The 27,697-nt window shown below is 46.4% G+C and overlaps 1 protein-coding gene across 1 annotated transcript; it reads right to left on the bottom strand.

The window, feature by feature from the left end:
- Positions 1-251: 251 nt before the first annotated feature.
- MRPS30 (mitochondrial ribosomal protein S30) lies at positions 252-15,868 on the bottom strand. Its single transcript, XM_040339179.1, has 5 exons — positions 15,284-15,868; positions 12,809-12,954; positions 7,635-7,740; positions 4,507-4,683; positions 252-611 (listed from the first exon to the last, which is right to left on the bottom strand). Exons 1-5 carry the CDS (start codon positions 15,813-15,815, stop codon positions 349-351), a joined length of 1,224 nt encoding a protein of 407 aa, XP_040195113.1. The 5' UTR covers positions 15,816-15,868; the 3' UTR covers positions 252-348.
- Between the last annotated feature and the right edge of the window lie 11,829 nt (positions 15,869-27,697).

The following is a 27,697-nucleotide window of genomic DNA, read 5'->3' as shown; positions in this document are numbered from 1 at the left end:
GAAGTGGTTAAATTGATTGTTATTTTTATAGAAAAATAACAGACTGTACAAACTGGTTATACTTACCTGCTCTGTGTAGTGGTTTTGCACAGGGCAGCCCAGATCCTCCTCTTCTTGGATCCCCCGTTGGCTCTCCTGGTTCCTCCCTCCTGTTGAGTGCCCCAGAGCAAGTGGCTTGCTATGGGGGAACCCGAGCCAAACTGCAGTCCCCACCCCCCCCTCACCAAAAAAAAAAAAAAACACACCAAATAGACATTGCTTTTAGAAACAAAGCCGCTGACACTTTATTTGAACAATAATTGCCAAGTGCATTCCGAGATCTGTAAATATATACATAATATATAACGGCTATTCTGGACGGTTCTGAAAGAAGGCAACAAGCTGCCTAAAAACGTCCTCGTTAAACCCTTTAATGTCCCCTTCTTCCACAGCCTCATAGAGAGGAGCGCTCTCTGTTCCCCAACAAATGTTCTTGCGGTTGGGATCCTTATCAGAGTCCACTGCCAGAGCGATTGTATTGAGCTGGTAGCAAAAAAATGAAAAATACTTCCCATCGGAAATAACTGCTTGCGAGACGAATGCCCGCGTCACATCTGCCTGACTCCAGAAACCTGCAAAACAAAACAACACCGTTTACCTTAAAAGCATCCAATAATAATTTTTATTTCAAGTTTAAAAAAAGTGGGGGGTTTACTAAAACTGAAGAGTGCAAAATCTGGTGCAACTGCATAAAAACAAATCAGCTTCCAGACTTTTAACTGCTTGCCGACCAGCCGCCGCAGTTATACGGTGGCAGCTCGGCTCCCCTGCGCGAGAGCCCGTAGCTATATGTCGGCTCTCGTGCAGGCCACTAGGGGTGCGCGCACGCCCCCGACTCCCGTGCCCGGCGGGCACACACGATCGCTAGTTACAGAGCGGGAACCGGGAGCTGTGTGTGTGTAAGCCAGTCCTGTCAGGGAGAGAAATGCTGATCTTCTGTTCATACAATGTATGAACAGAAGATCAGTCATTTCCCCTAGTGAGGCCACCACCCCCTACAGTAAGAACACACCCAGGGAACATACTTAACCCCTTCCCCGCCCCCTAGTGTTAACCCCTTCACTGCCAGTGGCATTTTTATAGTAATCCAATGCATTTTTATAGCACTGATCGTTATATAAATGGCAATGGTCCCAAAAATGTGTCAAAAGTGTCCGAAGTGTCCGCCATAATGTCACAGTACCGAAAAAAAAAAAAAATAATCAAAACGCTGATCGCCGCCATTACTAGTAAAAAAAAAATTTTTTTTATGCCATAAAAATACCCCCTATTTTGTAAACGCTATAACTTTTGCACAAACCAAACGCTTATTGCGATTTTTTTTTACGAAAAATATGTAGAAGAATAAGTATCGGCCTAAACTGAGGGAAAAAAAATCCTTATATATTTTTGGGGGATATTTATTATAGCAAAAAGTAAAAAAATATATACATTTTTTTCAAAATTGTCGCTCTATTTTTGTTTATAGCGCAAAAACTAAAAACCGCACAGGTGATCAAATGCCACCAAAAGAAAGCTCTATTTGTGGGGAAAAAGGGACGCCAATTTTGTTTGGGAGCCACGTCGCACGACCGCGCAATTGTCAGTTAAAGCAACGCAGTGCCGAATCGCAAAAAGTGCTCTGGTCTTTGACCAGCAATATGGTCCGGGGGTTAAGTGGTTAACTGAACAAGCTACAGTTAGAAGCCAATTGGCCATCATGCCCAGCGGCACCCAGGGCCTGGGACAAGGAGTGGATGGCTGCCCTGGGCACTGTGGTATAATAAAAGGGGGGGGGGCACAAAAAGATTGGAGGGCAGTAGGGGGTGAGTATTGTTCTAGAAGGGGTGATTTAGGAGAATTTGTGTTGGGAGGGGGAGGGAAGATGTGTAACCAGGAGTAGAAATTGTAGGGGTAAAGCATTTGTGCTAGGAGGGGTAAGTTTTTTTTTTGGGGGGGGGGGGGGCCCCCATTTCAGCAATTTGTATTGGGAGGACATAATGAAACATTAGAAGTACCCTGTACCAGCTGTCACTTTTTGAAAATAGCACAGACAATGCGGGGCTCTGCCGACACGGCCGCCCCATTCATACACAGGGCTCTGTGTATGAATGAACTAAAAGTTCTCACATCCCTTGCAGCTGCCGGCTTGTAGTTTTCAATGAACTACCGGGGTGCTGCGGTAGACCATTGATTCTTCCAGTCAGGATGTAATTGGCTTCCTTATAAGAGGTACAGGTAAACGGATACACTGACAGATCTGCAAGAGACCTGCATGGCATCTGTAATCTGGTGTGGTGCTTTACAGGCTCCAGCAACAAAAAATTAAAAGCACTTTATCTGCAAAAGAATGTGCATTTAGTTTTTTTTTTTTTTTAAAGTGAACTTATCTTTTAAAGACATAGTAAAGGTTCCGGTCTACACCTTGTGTTTTTCAACTGCCTTAAGTCTGGTACACACGATCGCATTTTCTGTAGACTTTTTCTGAAGGGTGTCGTCCAACAAGCGCTAAAAAAAAGTGTTTTTTCAGCCCCTTAGCGCCACCCTTTGGGCAATTTCTGCCAAGGTGTTATGGTTAGCATTGTTTCTGAGCATGCGTGTTTTTACTTTGGAGTTTTGTTAGAAAAACTTGTGTACACACGATCGGATAATCCGACAACACACATTTGTTGTCAGAAAATTTTAAAGCATGCTATCCCGCATTTGTTGGCGGAAAATCCGACAAATGTCCGATGGAGCGTACAAAACGGTCGGATTTTCAGACAACATCCTGCCATTACACAATTCCCGTCGGAAAATTCAATCGTGTGCATGGGCCTCAAGATGTGCATTGATCATGGTGTCATTCATTGCCCTGCTGTGCACAAAGTCTTCATATTCCTGTGTCCGCAGATTTGGTTTGTGTTGAAACATGCGGTATGGCACTGCACGGATTAGAGAAGTAGAATTCCTGCCTAACCTGTGAAGGAAAAAAAAAAAAAGTGTATACTTGCCTATTTTTAGCCCACTCTGGTCATGTGATCTGCAGCTCCAGCTCCCCCCTGTGTCAGTAAACAGCTGCTGCAGGGGAGAGAAGGGAGCACGACAACAGCTGGGACATGGGTGACGTTGCCGCTCATGGAATTCCTAGCTGTTGTCAATCTCCCTCTCAACTCCACTGTGTGACCAGACTGAAGCTTAAAGGGGTTGTAAAGGAAACATTTTATTTTTCTTAATAAGCATCCTTTACCGGCAGACATTCCTCTTTTCACTTCCTCATCGTTTGTTTTTACTCAGAAGTTGCTCTATTTCTTCTCTGTTCTGTTCACTTCCTGCTTGTCTGATTTTACTGACCACCATGAAGGGAGGCTTTACTGCGGTGGTCAGTGACGTGCTCGCCCCCTCCTGGGAACTACATCTGTGTGGCAGGACGCTCTCTACGTGTTACAGACTTCAAGGAGGTGTGAATTACTGGGCGTGCCGCAATTCATACTGGGAAATGTAGATCTTACATGAACGAGCGATGCAAACCAGGAAGTGAATGAGAGAACAGAAACTAGAATGCCGGAGATGATATAGATGAAGGAATTTAATAGGTATTTACTAGTTTTTTAACAGAATCATTACACTATTCTGTCTGTCTACCTTGCAGACATTAATTTTAGGCAAAATGTTTTTTTTCCTTTAGTGACCCTTTAATAAAAAAAATATCTATGCTTGCCTATCTTTAACAGAGAATTCACAGGACAGGTAGCAAGTGGGGGGGGGGGGGGGAGAAGAGAGATTACATTTTAAACAGTGTTATGGTGCGTACACACGATCGGAATTTCCGCTGAAAAAAAGTCTATAGGCCCCCATCAGACTTTTTTTCTCGTCGGCGTTTAGAAATAACTTTTTTCTTTTTTTTTCGATGGGAAAAAAAAACCGATAGGAAATTTCTACCGTCTGTGTGCGACTCCGACAGAAAAAAAACCCATGCATGTTCAGAATCAAGTTGACGCATGCTCGGAAGCATTGAACTTCATTTTCCTCAGCTCCTCGTAGTGTTTTACGTCCCTGCGTTTTGGACGGACGGAATTTGGTCTGACAGTGTGTATGCCAGACAGCTTGAACGGAATTCGACAAAAAATTCCATCGGATTTTAGGCCATCGGAAATTCCGACCGTGTGTACGAGGCATCAGGCTGGAATTCTTTACACTTCTGAATAGTGTTCCAAATATGTCAGGAGCTCAGTTTTACAGCCTACACTTGGAACTGATGGCAGGAGCAAAAGCAAGAGTAACAAGGTTTGCTACATACACCCTTAGTACTTCTGCTTCACTTTTAGGTCCTACCTAGCACACTCAGAAACCTGCAGGAGGTTATGCAAATTATTATTTTTCTCTCAAACAGCGGGCATTTGTCAGACGAAGCATCAACACTCCACACGTCTCAATATGTTTACTTGGTGTGCAAATGCGACAAGGACAAAACACAGGGGGGGGGGGGGGGGGTATAGGTAGTGTTACCTTGATACATAGCTTGTGCTCCAGTCCAAGCAAAAAGACTTGCGATAGCATTGGCACGTAGAAACGCTTCAATCTGGTCTGCAAGTTTCAACCTCTGCATCCGATTCCTCTGGAAACGCTCGGGCACCAGATGAAACTGTGTATGGCCAAAGCTACAGGGACTGTTTACTTTGGCACCTAGGTGGAAGATGGCAACTGATTAGGCCAAGATCAGGAAAAAAAACAGAACAATACAATGATTCAAAAGCCATCAGCGAAGAAGAAGGCGGAGGAGGAGGAGGAGAGATTGATATATATATTTTTTTTTAAAACAAAGTAAATATGATATACCTTTCCCATTATCTAATGCTAGCAGGATGAGGATTAAAATTAAAGCACAACTCCAGGTATGGTCTGTATTGCACGCATTGGTCCAGCTTGGCACAAGTATGCATCTCTCACACCTGAAGGGCTGCAGTGGAAGCCGACAACCTTTGCAGTCAGCACTACTAAAAAGTGACAGCTGCAGTCTTCCAGGTCCTGCTTAGATTCTGTTTGAGCGGCTTTCCCTCTGTACTCTCACCACAAGGGTGTGCTTTGTTAGCACTGCTGCCATTTATAAAAATACCTTGTATTTATTTATTTTTTTAACTACTTGCCAACTAGGCACTTTCACCCCCTTCCTGCCCAGGCCAGTTTTCAGCGCTGTTACACTTTGAATGACAATTGCGCGGTCATACAACGCTGCGCAAACTGTTGGAGCTATATAAATCCTGTATAATAATAATACCCAAATTAAATTGTTATATTTTTTCCCACACAAATAGAGCTTTCTTTTGGTGGTATTCATTCATCACTGGGTTTTTTATTTTTTGTTAAAAGGAAAAAAAAAGGCCAAATTTTTGTTGAATGTTATAACATTTTGCAAACATTTACGTTTCCTCCTTCACTGATGTGTGCTGATGAGGCTACACAAATTTTTAGTGGCCCGATCAGCGTAAATGTCTCCTTTTACACTTGCCAGTTAGCGGCTCTCCTCACGCTGTCACAGCGCTAGGAAAGGAATGACGATAAGCGGCAATTGTGTTTACATCGTGATCAGTAGGGTTGTCCTGATACCGATACTAGTATCGGTACCGATATTGAGCATTTGCGTGAGTACTTGTGCTCGCGCAAATGCTCCCGATGCCTGACCCGATACTTTATTTTTATTTTTTTTCTCTGAGTGTGGGCGGAGAGCGGTCGGAGAGGAGCCTGAGGGGCAGAGAGGAAGGCGGAAAGGAGGCGGACAGCAGAGCAGTCCTCGGGTATGTAAAACATACCACTGGAGGAGAGCTGCTGCCACTGCCGCCGTCTAGTTGTTTGGCGCTCGGGGAACATAACAGCTTTCATTTGAATAGCTGTGTGTTCCCCGCCGCGCCTCGTCATATATAGCCCCTCCCCCTTGTCAGGGCACATTGATAGACAGATCACTCGTCCCAGGATTGGACGGGTGATCTGTCCATCAAAGTGCCCGGACAAGTGGGAGAGGCTATATATGACGACGCGGGGAACACACAGCTATTCAAATGAAAGCTGTTATGTTCCCCGATCGCCGAACAACTACCAGGCTGGGGGCCTATACAAGGCTGCATTTTGGGGGGAGAGACGCAAGGCTGCATTTAAAAAAAAGTATCGGTACTTGTGCTCAATCCTAAAAAAGTGGTATCGGGACAACCCTAGTGATCAGCTTTGATTGGACACAGCTGATCACGTGGTAAAGAGCTATTGTGATTGTCCTAAGACATAGCGATCACAGAGCATGCTAGATGTGGTTCTGGGATGATGTCAATAGACGCCCTCCCAGAAGTGGACTGCGCTGTATCCATCATTCAGCTATAGTGCAGTCGACAAGTGGTTAATGAATACAGGACTTTCTCCGATTGTGTTCACTGAAAAAATATAAGGTTTTCTGTGAATGGCAGCAGTGCTAAGCAAGGGACCCCCAGCAGTCAGTGTGCTGAAGGGAAGCCAGTCGGCACAGACCTCAGAAATTCATGGCAATCACCATAGTACAGCGACTCATCTTCCCCAACATTCCCACAGGTATGAAATATAAATAAATACTCATTGTGTCACGCTGGATGGACGAATGTGAGTATACAATACAAATCACACCTGGCGATAAGATTTAAAAGTAGAAAAAGTATTGGCAACCCCCCCACCCCATTTTGGATACAGCAAGGGAAGGTTATAACCCGTCAGACTTTTTTAAACCAACTCTGTCCCATTGCAGAGATTTCCCTTCATTTACTGCCCCATAGACAAAGCAAGAAGCGAGAGGAAATCCCTGCAAATTAGGGGGAATTCCTTGGGGACCCCCAGAACCAGTGTCCCCATTGGAAGATTTCCCCTCTATTACTTTTCTGGGGAGAACCCAAAATTTGGGCTTTTCTTTTACTTTTAATGATAATAACAAACAGGACATATAGAGGCTGAATCTCCCTAATGGGGCTATATCCCTCTCCACAATCCCTCTCCACTCTATCCAAAAAATAAATAAAAAGGGCTGGCGACCGTTGACTGGCGACCATTGACTGGCAAGTCCACTGTAAAAAAAATAAAAAATAAATAATGTTTTTTACTTACCAGAAAATCCGGTTGCTATGCGGATATTCCTAATTCCCTTTCCTAGTCTGCGTCAGGTCTTCTTACTCGTCGTCCTCGCGTCTTCTGGTCAATGGGGCGCGCTGCCTTCTGGGAACTGTGTGTATCCCAAAAAAGCAGCCACCCATTCACAAAGTGCCGTGAGACTCTCGCATGCGCAGTAGGAAACAGGCAGTGGAGGCGCAAGGCTCCACTGCCTGTTTTCCTTAGTAAGGGTGGCGGAGTAGGGACCTGCCGCGATCGAGGGATCAGCCTCAGGGGGGGGGTGGGCGCTGACATCGCGGGTGCCTAGGACAGGTAAGTGTCCTTATTAAAAGTCAGCAGCTACAGTGTTTGTAACTGCCGACTTTAAAAAAAAAAATAATAATTGCGGGTGGGACGTGCGGGTGGAACGCCGCTTTAATGCACAGGATGCCTTGAGGTGAAAAAACAGTAAGGTTTACAAGCCCTTTAACTCCATCTACTGCTGACTGTAATGCATGCCGACTACAAAATGAATTTACCAATGAATATGTTGTTCTCATATTGTCTTGTAAAGAGAGGTAATTTGCTTGGCTCATACGGGATGAACGGAACCTCTTCAGGTACAACATGATCCAGAGGAACAAGCTGAAAATAGACAAAGAGCTCATTATGTATACAGTTCTAAAATGAACACAAATTATGAAATTATAGCACCTAAGAATATAAAAAAAAAGTTAAAAGGGGCTTTAAATTACTGTATGCAGATAGATATTTATTTTTCCCAGTAACACACATGCAATCTAATCACAGGCAGCCCTTGTTAAAGGTTCTGACTGAATTCCCACATCTACACAAGACTCCTTGCAACCTTTAAAGCTGAACTCCAGATATGGATTTTATAGCATAGTTACATTGCTCCATCTTGGAGCAAAGTACGCACAGCGAGGAAAAAAAGTATTTGATCCCCTGCTGATTTGCCCACTGACGAAGAAATGACCAGTCTATCATTTTAACGCTAGGAGTATTTTACCAGTGAGAGACAGAATGACAAAAAAAAAAAATAAAAAAAACGCATAAAAAAAAAAAAAAAAAAAAGTTATAAAATCGATTTGCATTTTAATGAGTGAAATGTTCATTAGCAAACTTCAGACGGGCCTGTATATGGGGGACCTTGTGGGCACTGCAGGATTTCAGTACTTCACAGCGTAGTGTGTTACCAATTGTTTTCTTGGGGACTATGGTGCCAGTTGCCTTGAGATCATTGACAAGATTCTCCCGTGTAGTTCTGGGCTCATTCCTCACCTTCCTGATCATTGAAACTCCACGAGGTAAGATCTTGTATGGAGCCCCAGACCAAGGGAGATTGACAGTTATTTTGTGTATTTCTTCCATTTGCGAATAATCGCACCAACCGTTGTCACCCTCTCACCAAGCTGCTTGGCGATGGTCTTGTAGTCCATTCCACACTTGTGTAGGTCTACAATCTTCTCCCTGACATCCTTGGGCAGCTCTTTGGTCTTGACCATGGTGGAGAGATTGGAATCTGATTGATTGCTTCTGTGAACAGGTGTCTATTATACAGGTAACAAGCCGAGATTAGGAGCACTCCCTTTAAGGGCCCTTTCACACGTACGGACCGTATGTCCGCATTTTCATCCGTCCGTTTGCGGATGAAAACGGGACATACATGGGTCCCTATGTGATTACGGGTGTCAGCGGTTGAACATCCGCTGACACCCGTAATTTGTCCGCCTCCGCAAAGATCCGCATTTGCGGATGGAAGAAATCCTATTTTTCTTCTGTCTGCCGGATCGGATAAGATGAACACGGACATACGGTCCGTGTTAGTCCGATCCCCCATAGGGGAGAGCGGAGGAAACAGGACGGTCCCTGCACAGGGACCGCCCTGTCAGCTGCCAGCTCAGCGGGGATTTTACGGAGGATCCCCGATGAGCTTTGCGGACACACGGAGCAGATCATTACTGATCCGCTCCGTGTGAAAGGGCCCTTAGAGAGTGCTACTAATCTGAGCTCGTTGCCTGTATAGAAGACACCTGGGAGCCAGAAATCTTGCCAACTGATAGGGGATCAAATACTTAGTTCACGCATTAAAATGCAAAATCAATTTAGAACTTTTTTGAAATGCGTTTTTTTCTGGATATTTCTGTTATTCTGTCTCCCACTGTTAAAATAAACCTACCAATAAAATTATAGACTGATCATTTCTTTGTCAGTGGGCAAACGTACAAATACTTTTTTCCCCCCTCACTGTATGTGGCATACCTGTTGAATGCGGAGAACACCTTGCATTGTTTCTCAATGAATGCAAAGTGTTCTGTGATTGGATGAGATGGACACGGAGGGTGGTGATGTCATGATTTCTATTTCATCCAATTAGAGAATGCTTTGCATTCATTGAGGAAAAAAAAATAAAAAAGGAAAATCGCGTTACAGGAAAAACAAAAAACAAACAAAACACACACAGTATAATGGTATCATAAACACAAATACTTGTAAGTTGTAACTAGGAACTGCAAATTGTTTTATAGGAAACCACAACTGAAATGCGTAGGTGCCTTCGCCAACCTCCTCTGGAAACTAATTGTCTAGCTAAATGTCGAAGCAATGCCTACAATATTTTGGGTCACCTTGCCAGCAAGGTGCAAGTGAAACCTGCGATGACAAACAGCCATTGCCGATTTGACTTTTAAAAGTGTAGATTGTAGAACGGTCATTATGATTCGGCCTTCACAAACAAATGTCTTAGCAGGGACAACCATTGAGGATGCACTTCTCACCAGGCAGAGCAGACAGGACAAGGCTGACCACCCCAGGTATAGACATGGCTGCTGAAAGAGGATGGACCACCAGTCCTCCTGTAGGGGGTCCAGACAGCAGGAGGATCAGTGGAGCAGAGAACGAAGGATGACAGAACAATGCCCTGTGCGGCTCTCTGCAGCAACTGAAAGCCGGTTTCTCCCCATCTCCCTTCTGCTTTCAGCTTCTGGGTGAGACAGACATGGCCAGATTTAGGGGGTGCTGGGGTGGGTTGTGCCCAAGCAGATTTCAGTTCTGCTCCCCAGACCAGCCCTACCTTGGATGTTGTGCCTGGCCATCCGGCCACCGCCGAGCTCCTTCCCCCACCCACATTTAGGACCGGGACAAAGACAGCAACCTGGAGGCTGGAGCACTGAAAAATAGGTCAGAAAGGAAAGAGCCAGGAGGAAGTGCGCTGTATTGTGCCCTCACGTTGTGACAGAAGAGCGTTTATCTAGCACATGAGACCCAATCACCCCTACTGTAGAGCACATTGCACTGTACACACATACAGTTTGATTACCTTAGGGCGCTTTCACAAGGGGCAGATCAGTAATGATCCACCTCCGTGTGTCCGTAAGCTCAGCGGGGATCGCTCCATATATCACCGCTGAGCTGGCGGCTAACAGGGCGGTCCCTGCACACTGTGCAGGGACCGCCCTGTCTTTTCTCCGCTTTCCCCTATGGGGGGGATCGGATGAACACGAACCGTGTGTCCGTGTTCATCCGATCCGATGACGGAAGAAAAAAAAATAGGACATTCTTCCGTCCGCAAAATCGGATCTTTGCGGAGGCGGGTGATTACGGGTGTCAGCGGATGTTTATCCGCTGACACCCGCAATCACATTAGGGACCAATGTATGTCCCGTTTTCATCCGCAAACGGATGGATGAAAAAGCGGACATACGCACGTCTGAAAGGGCCCTAACCCTCCTTTCCACATTTCCTGCTGCCGGGAGATGAGCAACCCTTGGAGGAGATAGGGGGCAGTGCGTTTGTACAGTGCAATGCGATCTACAGTAAGAGCGATCGGACACAGAGCGAGAGCATAGCGCACCTGCTCTTGTAGCTATTTTACCCTGTAAGTTGGGGGGGCCATCTGTGCTGGGAAGTGTAAGGGGGATACGTGCTGGAAGGAAGAATGGGGGGGGGGGGGTTGTGCTAGGAGGGGTTGGGGAATTTAGTCAAGGTGTAAACATTTGTGCTGGGAAGGGTAATTTAGAGGGGGGTTGTTAGAGGGAGTAAGATCTCTGTGTAATGTATTCGCTTATCTCTCTCTTTACTTTTCCCTAACTTTCTTCTATCTCAAGATATTGCCTAAGAATAATCTTACTTCTCTTTCTTTTCTGTAACTTTTCCTATCCTATAATTTGTCCTGATATACGGATAGCTCTTGTATGTCCATTATAACGATATTCATATTTGTATTATTTTGTATCATTATCTTTGTTTTAAGATTGTATCATTTATGTTATAGTTGCCAATACAAGTTTTCTTTCTGTATAAATAAATGTAATTGTTTTCTCTTTTCGCACCGTTGTCGATCGTTATAAAATTCTTATATAGACAGAAGGTTTAAATCACTTATTTTATGCATCATTAACCACTTCCATACAGGGCTTTTATACACACCTCCATACCAGGCCTATTCTGGCACTACTCTCCTACATGTACAAATCATAATTTTTTTCCAGAAAATATATGTTTTTTTAGCAGACACCCTAGGGAATAAAACAACGGTCATTGAAACGTTTTATCTTGCACGGTATTTGCGCAATAATTTTTCAAACGCCTTTTTTTGGGAAAAAAATTGTTTCATGAATTAAAAAAATAACAAAACAGTAAAGTTAGCCCAATTTTTTTGTAAAATATGAAAGGTGATGTTACACCGAGTAAATAGATACCTAACATTTCACGCTTTAAAATTGCGCACACTCATGGAATGGAGCCAAACTTCGGTACTTAAAAATCTCCATCGGCAATGCTTTGAAATTTTTTACAGGTTACCAGTTTAGATTTACAGAGGAGGCGTTAAAAAAAATGTATTTCTTTTTTTTTTTTTACATTTATTAATTTTTTTACACTTTTTTTTTTTTTATTATCACTTTTATTCCTATTACAAGGAATGTAAACATCCCTTGTAATAGGAATGTGTGCGACAGGTACTCTTTATGGAGAGATGCGGGGTCAATAAGACCACACATCTCTCCTCCAGGCTGGAAAGCATGAAATCGGTGAAAAGAAAAAAAATCACCGATCTCATGCTTACGGTTGCTTAGCAGCCGCAATTGCGGCTTTGTTTACTTACGGGGACCTGGGCGTGACGTCATCACATCGCGCCCGGGTCCTCCGATGGTCATAGAGATGACTGGTGACCATCTGGTCACCAGTCATCTCTATGCTTCCTGCCAGTGCGGGACGATTCGTTCTCCGGGCCCCCGATGGCACGGGAGAGCCTGGAGAAGCACCGGATGGCGGCGGGAGGGGGGGATGTCCCCTCCCGCCGCCTGTAAGAACAATCTAGCGGCGGAACCGCCGCTATGATCATTCTTACGTTGTGCAGAATCGCCGGCAGAAGAGAAGGATATCTGAATGATGCCTCTGGTTGCAGGCATCATTCAGATATCCCCCCCACAAAGCCCAGGACGTCATATGACGTCCACCCGGAACGGTAGAGGTCCTTTGTGGACGTCATTTTACAATGGGCCGGTATTGAAGTGGTTAAGCTTGCAAGTGAGGTAGGTATTAAGATTTCTTTTTTAGAATCCACAAATCTGTTACGCTCAAGATTTTCCCCGTAGATGTGACAATAGAAGAGTTGCCCAGCAGCAGATTTCCCACCATGTATGCATGTTAATGGACTCACAGGTTAACCAATATCTGTGCTCGAACTTACCTCTGGAAGTGGTTTGGCCACCCTGAGCTGGACTAGGGGACTATCATCAATCTGAAAGCGGACAGGATCAATACATCCCTTCCTTCGGCCCTGAATAACCCTGGTCTCTCCACGCAACCAATAGAAATTGACCTGAGGATTCACATCTACAAAAAACACAAACTGAAGATTAATATCCAAATTTTGAGCGGTTTAAAAACTTCTATAGTCATTCATTCCTAAAGATCAATGCGCCATCCCCAGACAATTCATCGCCTTCATGGCCTGTGACATGATGAACCTATGAGGCAGAGAAAAGTGCAACAAAATACACTTGTCTGTTCTCAGTCCCCTACAGAATATACACTGAGCTGTACATGCCAGCTCCGTTTACATTCTAGCACAATGCCAAAATGCCACGATGACTGCACTCCTGCACATGCATGGGATTGAAGCAATCTTGAACCAGCCAATGAAAACAGCCGAAGACTGGCACCCAGTAGAACCCGGCTCTCTTTGTGAGTGCCGGACCATTACAGGACATGTGACTTTAGTTCTGCTTTATTAAAATGACCATATTTTATGTGGGTAGTTATTACATTTTCACAAAAAGTGTACTATACCCGTAATTTCCCACCCATACTAAACACCAAGGAAACCTTCCAAAGATTCTGACACACTTTTATGCCCCCCCCTATGAAGTCCACACAGCAACCTACTTCATGCCCAACACTCTAATAAAGCTGGCTGTACACGGATAGAAGTCCAGCTGATCCAGCGGGATCTTTCAAGTGTGAGGCCTCCACCGATTGGCTGAAGTTGATTGTTTAACCTGTTGTTCTCCAGCTAATGTGTGATGGAAAGGAAGGTGGACTTTACTGTCCATGGTCAACAAGTTTCTGCACTGAAAGCGCACTCAGAATAGAAACCAGAACTCCGGGGCTCTAGGAATGATCAGGAGCTGGTGAAACCGACTACTGATCATGTGACCACCGTGACAGCCAATCACAGTCCAACGCACATATCTATCTATATATATATATATAGATAGATAGATAGATAGTAATCAATATGTCCTCCCCCTCCCACAAAAGCGATCAGAAGATCCTCACCCCTTCCTATATAGTGATCAGTAGGTCCTCCCCCAATAGTGATTAGAAGACAGACCCCCTCCCTCTATAGTAATCCGTAGATCACCCCTCCCTATATAGTGATCAGTAAGTCCTCCCCCCTCAATAGTGATCTATAGATCCTCACCCCCCTCCCAGTCGATTCTTCTATCCCCAATAGTGATTAGATGATCATCACATATTCTCCCTATATAGTGATCAGTAGATCCTCCCCAATAGTGGTCCATAGATCCTCACCTATTCCCTATATAGTGATCAGTAGATCCTCCCCCCAATAGTGGTCCATAGATCCTCACCTATTCCCTATATAGTGATCAGTAGATCCTCCCCCTCTCCCCAATAGTGGTCCATAGATCCTCACCTATTCCCTATATAGTGATCAGTAGATCCTCCCCCTATCCCCAATAGTGATCCATAGATCCTCACCCCCTCCCAGTCGATTCTTCTACCCCCAATAGTGATTAGATGATCATCACATATCCTCCCTATATAGTAATCAGTAGATCCTCCCCCTCTCCCCAATAGTGGTCCATAGATCCTCACCTATTCCCTATATAGTGATCAGTAGATCCTCCCCCTCTCCCCAATAGTGGTCCATAGATCCTCACCTATTCCCTATATAGTGATCAGTAGATCCTCCCCCTATCCCCAATAGTGATCCATAGATCCTCACCCCCTCCCAGTCAATTCTTCTACCCCCAATAGTGATTAGATGATCATCACATATCCTCCCTATATAGTGATCAGTAGATCCTCCCCCTCTCCCCAATAGTGGTCCATAGATCCTCACCTATTCCCTATATAGTGATCATTAGATCCTCCCCGCTCAATAGTGATCCATTAATATCCCCCCTTCCCATAATAATGAAAAGATCTCCCCCGTAGTAATGAGTAGATCTCCCCCTCCCCCATAGTAATGAATAGATCCCCCTCCCCCCATAGTAATGAATAGATCTCCCCCTCCCCCCATAGTAATGAGTAGATCTCCCCCTATAGTAATGAATAGATCCCCCTCCCCCCATAGTGATGAATAGATCTCCCCCTCCCCCCATAGTAATGAGTAGATCTCCCCCTCCCCCCATAGTAATGAGTAGATCTCCCCCTCCCCCCATAGTAATGAGTAGATCTCCCCCTCCCCCCATAGTAATGAGTACATCTCCCCCTCCCCCCCATAGTAATGAGTACATCTCCCCCTCCCCCCATAGTAATGAGTACATCTCCCCCTCCCCCCATAGTAATGAGTACATCTCCCCCTCCCCCCATAGTAATGAGTAGATCTCCCCCCACAGTAATGAGTAGATCTCCCCCCATAGTAATGAGTAGATCTCCCCCCTCCCCCATAGTAATGAGTAGATCTCCTCCATACCCAGCTCCCCGGGTGTCGGGTGGTTGCAGTGGGCGGTGAGGAGGGAGGTGAGGTCGGTGATGAAGGGGGCGGAGGAAGTGAGGTGTTCCTTGTACAGGATACTCCGCCCTCTCCGGGTGTAATAATAATGATGTAGTAGGAGATCACAGAGCAGAGACCGGATCCGGTCTAGCTCCTCCCCCTCCTCCGGTCCTCTCCCGGTCGCCGGTAGCCCCGGTCTGTAGGCGGTCTTGGTGAAGTGCTGGTACCAGCGGTCAGAGTTGAGGGCGAAGCTCTGCGGGTACACCACGTACTTCAGCCGCTGGTGTCCGGTGATCAGCTGCAGCTTACTGCCGATGTCGGTCTGAGCGTGTACCCGGCTGTAGTGTCCTTCTATCCGTCGCCGCCGGGACGCCTTACTCTTGGCGGTCATAGAGGCCACCACCGGCGGGTAGAGGGAGGTGCGGGGGGCAACGGGCTCCGGGGGGAGGCGCAGGGCGGCCGGTAAATCGACATTGTGCTGCAGCCTGCCGAAGATCCTGCGCCCCGCCATCTTGTGACCCCGGCAACCAAGGACGCGACCTTTCCCGGAGAGCTCTGATTGGATGCGTAGAAGTCAGCTGTCAGAAGAGTGGCCAATTGGGACGGACTGCCGTCTAGCTGAAAGTCACGCCCCCCGTCCGTGTAAAGCACGTGTAGGAGGAGAGGTCACATGACAAGAGGGGGCGGGGCTGACTGAAAGTCTGTCACTTCAGTTTAGAGTTGATGGGTCATACTTCAGGGAATGGGAATGAGGGACACCTACTATCAAACGTATGTAGGCATAGGACACGCCTCCTGCCACACCCCCTTAAAGGAGAATTAACCAAAAAAAGGCTAATTAAACCCACAAGTGCTTTTTTTTTACCACTACTGTTCCTTCATATTGACTTTTAAGATTTACATATGCAGCAATTTAGAAATCAGATGAAAGGTTTAGCACTGGAAATACGTTTTTAAAGATAAAAAGTGCATTTTATATACAACTATATATATATCAGACTAAAATGAGGCATACATGAGGAGTAATGAGGGAGAGAGGGACATTGTTCCAAATCAGGGACAGTCCCTCGAAATCAGGGACAGTTGGGAGCTATGCAGGTAGAACTAGAGCAGGGGTGGCAAACTCAAATTCATCGGGGCCGCATTAGCAGTATGGTTGACCTCAAAGGGCCGGTTGTATCTGTAAGACTGGTTTTATGGAGCGCAGGGTTCAGGAGTTTGCTGCGTGCGAAATGCAGGATACAGGAGTATGCTATGGACCGTGTGCAATATCTGACCTCTGTACCCTCCACTCTCCTTCCATCCACCCTGAGATGGGATGGGGTAGGATGGGATGGGGCGGGATGAGATGGGGTGGGGTAGGATGGGGGTGGATGGGGTGGGGGGGCCGTAGGATGGGATGGGGACGAGATGGGGTGGTATACAATGGCATGGGGTGGGGGTGGAGTGGGATGGGGTAGGATGAGATGGGGTAGGGTGGAATGAGATGGGATGGGGTATGGTGGGATAGGATGAGATGGGCTACCTGACATACATGACCTACCTGACATACACAATGACTTCACCAACCTGACATACACTGACCTCACCTACCTGACATACACTGACCTCACCTACCTGACATACACTGACTTCACCTACCTGCAGGGCAGGACTTAGGGTGGTGGGGGCCCCTGGGCTTGAGTGTTGAAGGGGCCCCCTGGAGCCGAGAATTGGGGGGGATCGAAGTTGTTGAGCGGGGGGGGGGGCGAATTGAAGTTGTTGAGCGGGGGGGAGCGCATTAAAGTTGTTGAGCGGGGGGGATTTTGCAGTTGTTGAGGGGGGAGTGCCTCTCACCTGTGCCAACAGCCGGGGCCACAGACTGTCATTAGCCCGGCTCTCGGCTTTCTTCCCTTCAGCAGCCACAGTCCTCCACACACCACTCCGGTTCCTCCTGCTTCCGTGCTGCCTCCTCTTGCAGTGCGGGAAAATTAACCCTTTTGCGGGACTGCGGGAAGAAGCTGTCTGTGCGGGAAAGTCCCACAGAATCCGTGCGTGTTGGGAGGTATGCGCAGGGCCGCCATCAGGAATTTTGGGGCCCCTTGCACAGCTTAAGGCATGGGCCCCCTGAAGCAGAGAACCTAGGGGGGGTGGGGGTGCTGCCGCCTGAAATTGAGAAGCGTGGGGGCTGCCGCAAATTGAGAAGTGGGGGGGCCTTTACAAAAAAAAGAAGAAATAAAGAAGAAAACAAATATATATAAATATATGTAGCCATCCGGGGCCCTGGGGACCTCTGGGCCTTTTAATAAAAAGAAAAAATAAACCTCTGGGCCCTTTAATAATAAAAAAAAAAACATTTATAAAGACCTCTGGGCCCCTGGGAACCTCTGGGCCTTTTAATAAAAAATAAAAAAATAAACAAAAATAAAAAAATAAACATTTATAAAAAAAATAAAAAAGGGGGGGTTGCCACATGGGGCCCTGGGGACCTCTGAGCCCTTTAATAAAAAAAAATATATATATATATATATAAAAAAAAATGTAATTTTTTTTATAAAAAAATAAAAAAGGTGGGTTGCCATCCGGGGGCCCTGGAGACCCCTGGGCCCTTTAATAATAATAATAAAATATATATATATATATATATATATATATATACATATATATATATTATATATATAAAAATAAAAAATATATAAAAAAAACATTTTTTACAAAAAATAAATAAAAAAAGGTGGGTTGCCATCCGGGGCCCTGGAGACCCCTGGGCCCTTTAATAATAATAATAAAATATATATATATATATATATATATTATATAAATAACATTTTTTTTTTTTTTTTTTTTTAAAGGGGGCCCCCTATTGGGTGGGGCCTCTGGGCTTGAGCCCAGTCAAGGCCAATGGTAAGTCCGGCCCTGCCTACCTGACATACATGGACCTACCTGACATACATGACCTACCTGACATACATTGACCTCACCTACCTGACATACATGGACCTACCTGACATACACAATGACTTCACCTACATGACATACATGTAACATGGACCTACCTGACATACACCCATCATTTGTCACGCCAGCCAGCCAGAAAGGAGGGGAGGAGAGCCATCCGCCCGAGCCGGGATCTTTACAGTGCAATGTGCATGCTGTGGAGGAGGCTTGTAATTGCCGACCTTCTGGAGTCTGCGGCGCCTATGATGGACATCACACGTCCCGCGGTCCCGGGATTGGATCTCCGAGACGTCCATCATAGGAGCCGGGTGTACTAAGATGGTCGACCGCTCCGGAGCTAGGCCGAAGCCGCGGCCTTTCCTAAGGCCGAGGCAGCGGTGCGCTCCGCGGATCACGGATCGGTCACGATCCGTTGCACTACTAGTGGCAACGGATGGACCGTTGCGCGGGCCTTATGGCAAGGTCTGGCGGGCCGTATTCGGCCCGCGGGCCTTGTGTTTGCCACCCCTGAACTAGAGGCAAAACTTATTGTAGCACCTGTGAACTTTATGGTACCGGTGCTAGTTAAATTTAAGGGTAGATCAGAGTGTAGTTAGACTCTGATCCAGATTGTTAAGTGCAAAACAGGGTGTCTGTCTCAGCTGGGCTATGCTGTGGGCTATTCTGTTAGGCTGGGGTGTTCTTCCAACCCCGGTGCTGCAGATGGCAGCAGTGGAGTCAAGGTTTGGGTGCTCTTTCCCAGCAGCCAATCAGGAGGGTTTGACCTTGCTGTGCATGCTGGGGAGGGGTGTTTATGAGACAGACGCCATTGGTTCTGGGTCTTTTTCTTCGAGTGTGTCAGCCACCTTTAGGGTGACCACATCACGGCGGCCCGGCTTTATGGCCTAACTGGCCGGGGCGTGCGTGCGACACAGTGTTCCTGGTTCCGGGACCATGTTGGCCCGGAGCATCTGAACAGTGACGGGGACCCAGTGAGCGACTGGGTTCCCACCTTTGAGGATCCCAAGCTGTACTGCTGTTCGGTGGGGAGTCCGTCTGAGGAGCGCCATTGAGAGGCTGGTGATCCAAAAGGGCCTTGACAAACCACCGGGGATCGAGGTAGCCGGACACTGAGGGATTGATCACCTGTCAGTCGGTACATGGGCGACAAGTTGAAGGAGACCCAGGCATAATTCATCTAAGGAGGGATATCTCTGTGATTACAACCCAGAGAAGGCCTGTGGCAGAGGTATCATTCTGAGATTCACCAAGGAGGGTCTGTGGCAGAGACTTTATGCTACAATTGTCCGAATGATACTCCGGCTGCCAGGTCAGTGAGAGAGGCCTGTCCGGGTACACTAAACCTACTCAAGCAGGAGTGGCGCAAAGAAGTTTTTACGCTTGGGAGCAGGACTGTTTCCCTATCATCACGAGCTGAATCTGCTGTTCTCTCTTCTTCAACTTTACTTTCCTCACCACAAGTTTGTTTTTACCCGGCTGGGTAATAAAGAGCACAGCAAAGAACACCTGTTGCGGACATTCCTTTACTTCTACCAGGAATCTGGGGGAGCCATGAAGTAAATGTGCCACCCAAAACAACCAGTAGCTCCTCCGGGGGTAATGCTACATTATTTTTTATTTATTTTTTGGATAGAGTAAGGGAGGGTTATAACCCCTGTCAGATTTTTTGTTTGCTCTCTGTGTACCATTGCAGAGTTTCCCTTCACTTCCTGTCCCATAGCCAAACAGGAAGTGAGAGGAAATCCCTGCAAATGAGGGAAATTCCTTGGGGATCCCCAGGTCACCACAACTAGTGTCCCCATTGGAAGATTTATTACTTTTCTGGGGTCAACTTTCAATGATAATGGTAAACAGGAAAAATAGAGAAGGAAACTCCCTAACGGGGACAAAGACAACAGTAATAACTGACAGGGGTTCTAATCCATCTCTCTGCTATCTAAATCCGATGCTTAATCCGATACCTGTTGTATCGGACCAGGCGTCCTCAAACTCAGCAAAGGGGGAGGGTAGCCTCACAGATGATCAGTGCGGCAGTTAAAAGCACTGATCTCCCTTTATAGCAGTGGTTCTCAACCTGGGGGTCAAATGATGATTTGCCAGGGGTCACCAAATCCTGGGCTGTTCCTGAAGCCCGCATCACTCTCCCAGCCTTTCTGCAGCTGCCCAGCAGGGCTGTCTCTGGAGCCTGTGGCCACCCAGCTGGGCTGTTTCTGGAGCCCACGGCCGCCCACTCAGTCTCTTCGCAGCCGCCCATTCAGTTCACAGCATGGCTGGGGGGCAGAGACTAGAAGTCCGGTGACTGGTGAGGATTGTGAGGTGAGAGGGGCTGGAGGACACTCTATCTCCTGATTTTAGCATAGGTGTCACTGCTACGAGATGGCACCAAGTCAGAGACACAGTGAGTAACACAAGCTGCAATTATAGTTGCCATTAAAAGTCCCCACTACAGTTCTCAGATCACCAGATGACCTTAATCAAGAGCACCTAAGTTGGCTGATCAGAACTCCCCCCAGCATTGCCACTTATGCCACCCCCCCCCCCCACCAAGGAGTAAGAGAAGGAATAAAAATAGAGAATACATGGAAGGGAGAGGAAAAGAGGGGGAGGAAGAAAAAGAGAAAAATCAAGAAAGACAGCTAGAGAGAGGGATGGGGAAAAAACAAGAAATTAGGATAGCGAGAGATAAAAGGGAAAGAAAGGAGAACAAAGAGAAAGAGTGGTACATCCTAAAATGTACCATATGAGGTTTTAATACTGTACGAGTGGAGAAGACTCAGGGAGCGCTAAATTTCTGTGGGTTAGGGGCGCAAATTACTTTTCTTGCATTGGGTGCTAGCAACGCACGCTGCGAAAATTTTACTGTTAGGGGTCCCCACAACTTGGGAAATTGTTTCAAGGGGTCACGGCACTAAAAGGTTGAGAACCACTGCTTTATAGCTTTTCTGACAGCCGCTTCTTCTCTCCCTCCTGTGGCTATCAGGTGCTTTATTAAAAGTTCTACAGGGAGATTGGTGCTTGTAACTCCCCCCACCGATCACCCCCAACTGTCTCCTGTGTCCTCCTCCCTCTCAGCAGTGTCCTTCTCCCTCTCAGCGGTGTCCTTCTCCGTCTCTCCCGGTCCTCATCCCTGTCTCCGATGTTCTCCCTCTCCCTGGGTCCTCCTCTCTGTCTCTGGTGTTTTCCTCCCTCTCCCTGGATCCTCCTCTCTGTCTCAGCAGGTAGCAGCACTGTAAACCATATGTGGATCGCAAAAAAAATGCAAATTATTGACCAGCAGAGACTCTGACCGACAGGACTGTTGTGAATAGGGCTTTTTGTTTGCATCTTGTAGGACTGCGTTGTCTCCGGAGAGTATAGAATCAAGACAAGTTAAAGGAGTTCAGTGTAAAAAATAATCTGGATTCTTGAAATAAAATAACCCCCCCCCCCCCACTTTGGGACATTTGAAAGGATATGAGGATCATGGCAGGGAAGGAAGTAGACCTAGTAAGGGACACATAGCATATTCACATATGGTGAAGTTTCTCTGGCCCTCTAGCTGTTGAAGAACTACAAGTCCCATGAGGCATTGCAAGGCTGTTAATTAAACAAGCATGACTCCGTAAGGCAGAAGTATGATGGGACTTGTAGTTCCGCAACAGTTGGGGGGCCGCAGGTTGAGCACCCGTGGCTTAGAGGGACTAGGCATAATCCAGGATGCGATTCAACAGCACATGTTATCTTTAAAGCATCAAATTGAAAAAGATGGCGGCAGTATAATGCTACAGGCAATATTCAGGTGGAAAACTCACATTACACTGAGTTGTTCAGCCACTTTTAAAAAAGAGCACCAGGTCATCACCTTTACCTCGGAGGCGTGCAGGGAGCAACATTGAGTATTTGAGATATTGGATTCTCAGGCGTCATTTGGCTTCTGTGAAACTCCGGCGACAACGTTGTACCTCTGATGAGAAATCTGGAAAGATGGCCACCTTGATGTTTCCGAGTGGAATATTACCTTTCTCCCTTGTGTTTTGAAGTGCTTTGTCGCAGTTTTTATAGTTGCAACGCTTGCCTATAAAGGTGCGGGTAGGAACCCCCTGCGACTAAGGCATAGCAGGCATGCGGTGAGCTCTCTCTACCGTCAGGGTGGGAGAGAAGGGCCCCCGGGCATAAGTAATTATGAGTAGCTGCTCGAGGAACATTGTCAGATCCTTGCCTTCAGCACCCTCAGGAAGCCTGATAATGCAGAGATTACATCTCCGGAGTCTATTCTCCATGTCTTCTTGTTTTGTCATCAGTTGGCTAATCTGAAGTTGCATGCTGTCGAAAACTGTCTGTAACCAGATCCACCCCCCCATACATCAGGGTCCCCACTTTCATTATGGTCCCCCAATTCCCCCCCTTACATCAGAGTACCCAGTGTCACCCCCTTATACGAGGGCCTCCAGAGTCCCCCCCCACATCAGGGTCCCCCTCTGTCTTACATAAAGGTCCCAAGCACCCCCCTTTACATTAGAGTCCCTACCCCTTACATCAAAATCACACATTTCATTAGGATCCTCCTCCTAAAGAGTCCCCCTTCTTTAAATCAGGGTCCCCAGAGTTCCGTATTTACATCAGAGGCACCCCTTTCTCTAGGGTCCCCAAAACTCACATTCCCCTCTTACACCAGGGCCCTCAGAGTCCCCCCTAAATACGGTTCCCCCATTCACCCCCTTACATCAGGGTCCCCAGAATTCCTGCCTTACATCAAAATCCCCCTTATATTAGGGTCCCTAAAGCTCCAAAGACCTCCCCCCTACATCAGGGTCCCCAGTGTTGCCATGCCATCCCTTACATCAGGGTTCTCAGAGTCTCCTCTGCTTAAATCAGGGTACCCAGAGTCCCCCCATATCAGTGTTACCAGATCTACCCCCCTTTACATCAGGGTTCCCCCTTTCATTGGGGTCCCCAAAGTTACCTTCCCTTTACATCAGGGTCCTAAGTGTTTCCTCCTTACATCAGAGTCCCAACTTAAATTTGGGTCCCCCTTACATCAGGGTACCCAGTGTCACCCCCTTACAGGAGGGCCTCCAGAGTCCTCCCTCACATCAGGGTCCCCAAAGACCTCCCCCCTTACATCAGGGTCCCCAGTGTCACCATCCCCTACATCGGGTTCTCAGATTCTCCTCTCCTTAAATTAGGATCCCCAGAGTCCCCCCATATCAGAGTTACCCGATCCACCCCCTTACATCAGGGTCCCACCTTTCATTAGGGTCCGCAAAGTTACCTCCCCTTTACATCAGGGTTCTAAGGGTTCCCTCCTTACATCAGAGTTCCAACTTAAATTTGGGTCCCCAAAGTCCCCCCTTACATCAGGGCACCCAGTGTCACCCCCTTACATCAGGGCCTTAAGAGTCCCCCCATATCAGAGTCCCCTCTTACATCAGAGTCCCCCTCTGTCTTACATAAGGGTCCCAATTATCCCCCCTTACATCAGGGTCCTTAGGGTCCCTCCCCCTTACATCAGAGTCCCACCTTTCATTAGGATCCTCCTCCTAAAAAGTCCCCCCTCTTTAAATCAGGGTTCCCAGAGTTCTCTGTTTACATCAGAGTCCCCTCCTTTCTCTAGGGTCCCCAAAATCCCCCCTTCTCTTATATCAGGGCCCTCAGAGTCCCCCAATGTTCCACCCTTATGTCAGGGTCCCCAGATTCCCCACCTCACATCAGGTTCCCCAGAGTACCCCATCTTTACACCAGGGTCCCCAGAGTACCCTCTCCTTACATCAAGGTCCACAGAGTCCTCCTTCTTTGCATCAGGGTCCCCAGAGTCTCCCCTCCTTACATCAGGGTCCCCAGAGTCCTCCCTTCTTACATAAGGGTCCTCAAAGTCCCCCCTTATATCAGGATCCCCAGAGCTCCCCCTTAGATCGGTTATGGTCTGCAGAGATCCCACTTACATCAGTGCAGCAGGCAGCCACAGGACAGACAGGTGGAAGCTGGGGCACTGGGACCCAGTAGGTCTGGAGGAGGAAGTTCCATTCACCTTCTCCTCTGAATTTCAGAGCCTGGGGTGGGGCAAGCATGTGGGATACTGGTGGTCCTAGCAACCAACCACTAGTAATGACAGGTAGTAAACAGTGGCATTTGTGCATGACGCTACCTACTAGCCATTATCTACGTCTCTGGTAGCAGAAGCAGAGTCAGGGCACTGCATGAGTTTCTAATGCCGCGTACACACGGTCGGAATTTCCGATGGAAAAAGTCAGACAGATTTTTTCATTGGATATTCCAACCATGTGTACTGTATGCCCCATCTGACGTTTTCCGTCAGAAATTCCGACAGACTTAGAAAGAGAACATGTTCTCTTTTTTTCTGACAGAAAAAACAATTTGACGCACGCTTGGAAGCATTGAACTTTATTATTCTAGGCTCGTCGTAGTGTTGTACTTCACCGTGTTTACATTGTACGTCGGAATTTGGTGTGTCCGTGTGTATGCAAGACAGCTTGAGCGGAATTCCGTTGGAAAAACCCATCTGAGTTTATTCCGACGGGAAATCTGATCGCGTGTACGGGGCATTGCATGTAAATGCAGCTGGAAATCTGCCACCCCCCTCCAACCTCAAAAAACTGCACCCAGGGCAAGTGTCCCTCTCGACTCGCCTTGTCCTGTCCCTGCCCCTATGTACCCAGTATTTCAACCAACCCCTAGTAACAAAGGAAGCAGCAGAGTAGTAAAAAGAACAGTAAGGCCCGGATTCACGTAGAAGCGTGCATCTTTGTGCGGGCGTAACGTATCCTATTTACGTTACGCCTCCGCAACTTTGACAGGCAAGTGCCGTATTCTCAAACCAAAGTTGCGGCGGCGTAGCGTAAATAGGCTGGCGTAAGCCCGCCTAATTCAAATGTGGAAGATGTGGGCGTGTGTTATGTAAATTTAATGTGACCCCACGTAAATGACGCTTATTACGAACGGCGCATGCGCCGTCCGTGAAAGTATCCCAGTACGCATGCTCCAAATTAACCCGCAAGAAGCCAATGCTTTCGACATGAACGTAAATGACGCCCAGCCCTATTCGCGAACGACTTACGCAAACGACGTAAAACGTGAAAAATTTGACGCTGGCCCGACGTCCATACTTAACATTGGTACGCCTCATCTACGCCTCATATAGCAGGAGTAACTTTACGCCGTGAAATGCCCAATGTAAACGGCGTATCTGTAATGCGACGGCCGGGCGTACGTTCGTGAATTGGCGTATCTAGCTGATTTACATATTTCTAGGCGTAAATCAGCGTACACGCCCCTAGCGGCCAGCGTAAATATGCAGTTAAGATGCGACGGCATAAGAGACTTACGCTGGTCGTATCTTAGTGAAATTTTGGCGTATCTGATTCTTTGAATCAGGCGCCAAGATACGACGGCTTAGACTCAGAGATACGACAGCGTATCTGGAGATACGCCGTCGTATCTCCTACGAGAATCTGGGCCTAAGTATTTTCTAGGGCAGTATGGGGGGGTTAAAGCAAACCTGTTGCTTTGCACTGAAAAATCTCATTGTTCTGTATCCTGTGTGGCTTTTAGAGTGCAAATGAAAGACAGAGCTTCAATTATCCCAAAAAAGATTGTTATAGTTTATAATTAGTCCCTCACCGCAATGTTTGAGCTATGCTAACTACAAAATGTCATTAATAATTAAAGTCTGTTGGTGCTCAGCAGATGCTGTGATCTTGTTAATGTTCCTTCTTGTAATTGAAAAATGTGACATTTACTGTATAACTAATAAGATGTGGTAATATGAAATGGATACTTTCCGTCAATAAGGGGTAATGATCCACAGAGAGCATTTACAAACTAAAAGGATAATAACTAGCAATTGTGAAAAATTAATTTAGTTTGGGATCCTGTAAATATGCTAATGTCAGCTAAGGAGGTTAGGCGAGGAAGGATAGTTCATGCTTACTTGTATAAAATATTACATATTTAATTTTGTTTTCAATCGCTTGAGTCCCAGATGCCCTTATAAAATGATGAATAGTTATCAGTTGTCACTCTCAACACCTTTTAAAATTGCATCTGATTTAGGGACTGAAGTACCAAGCATGGAAATGTTATTAGTGATAGCTGGGGTCCAGGGCAAAGACAGGAAGGACTTAATAATAAAAAGTAACTCTAATGCCGCGTACACGCGACCGTTTCTTGGGTTAAAAAAATGACGTTTTTTTTTATGTCATTAAAAACGATTGTGTGTGGGCTTCAGAGCATTTTTCGGGTTCTGAAAAACTACCAATTTCTTTTTTCGAACGTGCTCTATTTTTTCACGACATTTTTAACATTGTCGTTTTTCGGGTTGTAAAAAATGGTCGTGTATGGGCTTTAACGACGTGAAAAATCTGTGCATGCTCAGAAGCAAGTTATGAGACGGGAGCGCTCGTTCTGGTAAAACTACCGTTCGTAATGGAGTAAGCACATTCATCACGCTGTAATAGAAAACCGCGAATCGTCTTTTACTAACACAAAATCAGCTAAAGCAGCCCAAAGGGTGGCATCATCTGAATGGAACTTCCCCTTTATTGTGCCGTCGTACGTGTTGTACGTCACCGCGCTTTGCTAGAGCATTTTTTTTTCACGATCGTGTGTAGGCAACGTCGTTTTAATGATCAAGTTGAAAAAAACTTTGTTTTTTCTAGAGCCTGAAAAACGTTGTTTTTTACAACCCGAAAAATGATCGTGTGTACGCAGCATAATGCCCTGTACACACGATCGGTTCGCCTGATGAAAACAGACCGATGGATTTTTTCATCAGATATCCGATGAAGCTGACTTTCATCAGTCTTGCCTACACACCATCAGTTAAAAATCCGATCGTGTCCAACGCAGTGAAGTAAAACACAACGACGTGCTGAGAAAAATTAAGTTCAATGCTTCCGAGCATGCGTCGACTTGATTCTGAGCATGCGTGGATTTTTGACCGATGAATTTCCCCACAGACGATCGTTTTTTTCTATCGTTTTTTTAACCATAAGAAAAATTTAAAACAGGTTCTATTGTTTTTCACCAATGGAAAACAAACCGATGGGGCCCACACACGATCGGTTCGTCCGATGAAAACGGTCCATCCGAAGAACCGATCATGTGTACAGGGCATGATGCTTCAACATTTCCTGTAATGACATCTCCTCGAAGGTCCAGCAGTTTTCTTGTAGCAGAGAAGAACTGATCCAGCCCTGTCCTTATTTCCCCTACATCAGTTGTATGAGTCTTCTATTTTCAGTAATCTGTTAATGTAGAGATGCTGGATTAGGTGCCTCCTAACCAGGACAGCACCCCTATGAGAAAAAAAGGTCTTTAAAGATATAAAGCAGAGATTAGGCTTGTCCATGGGGGAGGTGGCCTCTGCACATGGAACACCTGTATATTCCTGTGCAGCTGCTGTGTCCCAATTAACATCAACAGGATTGCCTGCATGGGATGCATTGAAAACCCTTGCAT

Source organism: Rana temporaria, chromosome 1 (assembly GCF_905171775.1).
Source record: "Rana temporaria chromosome 1, aRanTem1.1, whole genome shotgun sequence".
Taxonomy (NCBI): Eukaryota; Metazoa; Chordata; class Amphibia; order Anura; family Ranidae; genus Rana; species Rana temporaria.
Note: the sequence above shows the minus strand (reverse complement) of the source record. Positions and strands in the feature narration are given on the sequence as shown.

Coding starts and splice junctions, on each gene's coding strand:
- MRPS30 (XM_040339179.1), bottom strand. CDS start 15,815: ATGGCGGGGCGCAGGATCTTCGGCAGGCTGCAGCACAATGTCGATTTA. Junction 7,741..12,808: donor TGGCCAAACCACTTCCAGAG/GTAAGTTCGAGC, acceptor GTCTATTTTCAG/CTTGTTCCTCTGGATCATGT. Junction 612..4,506: donor AGCACAAGCTATGTATCAAG/GTAACACTACCT, acceptor TTTGTTTTGCAG/GTTTCTGGAGTCAGGCAGAT.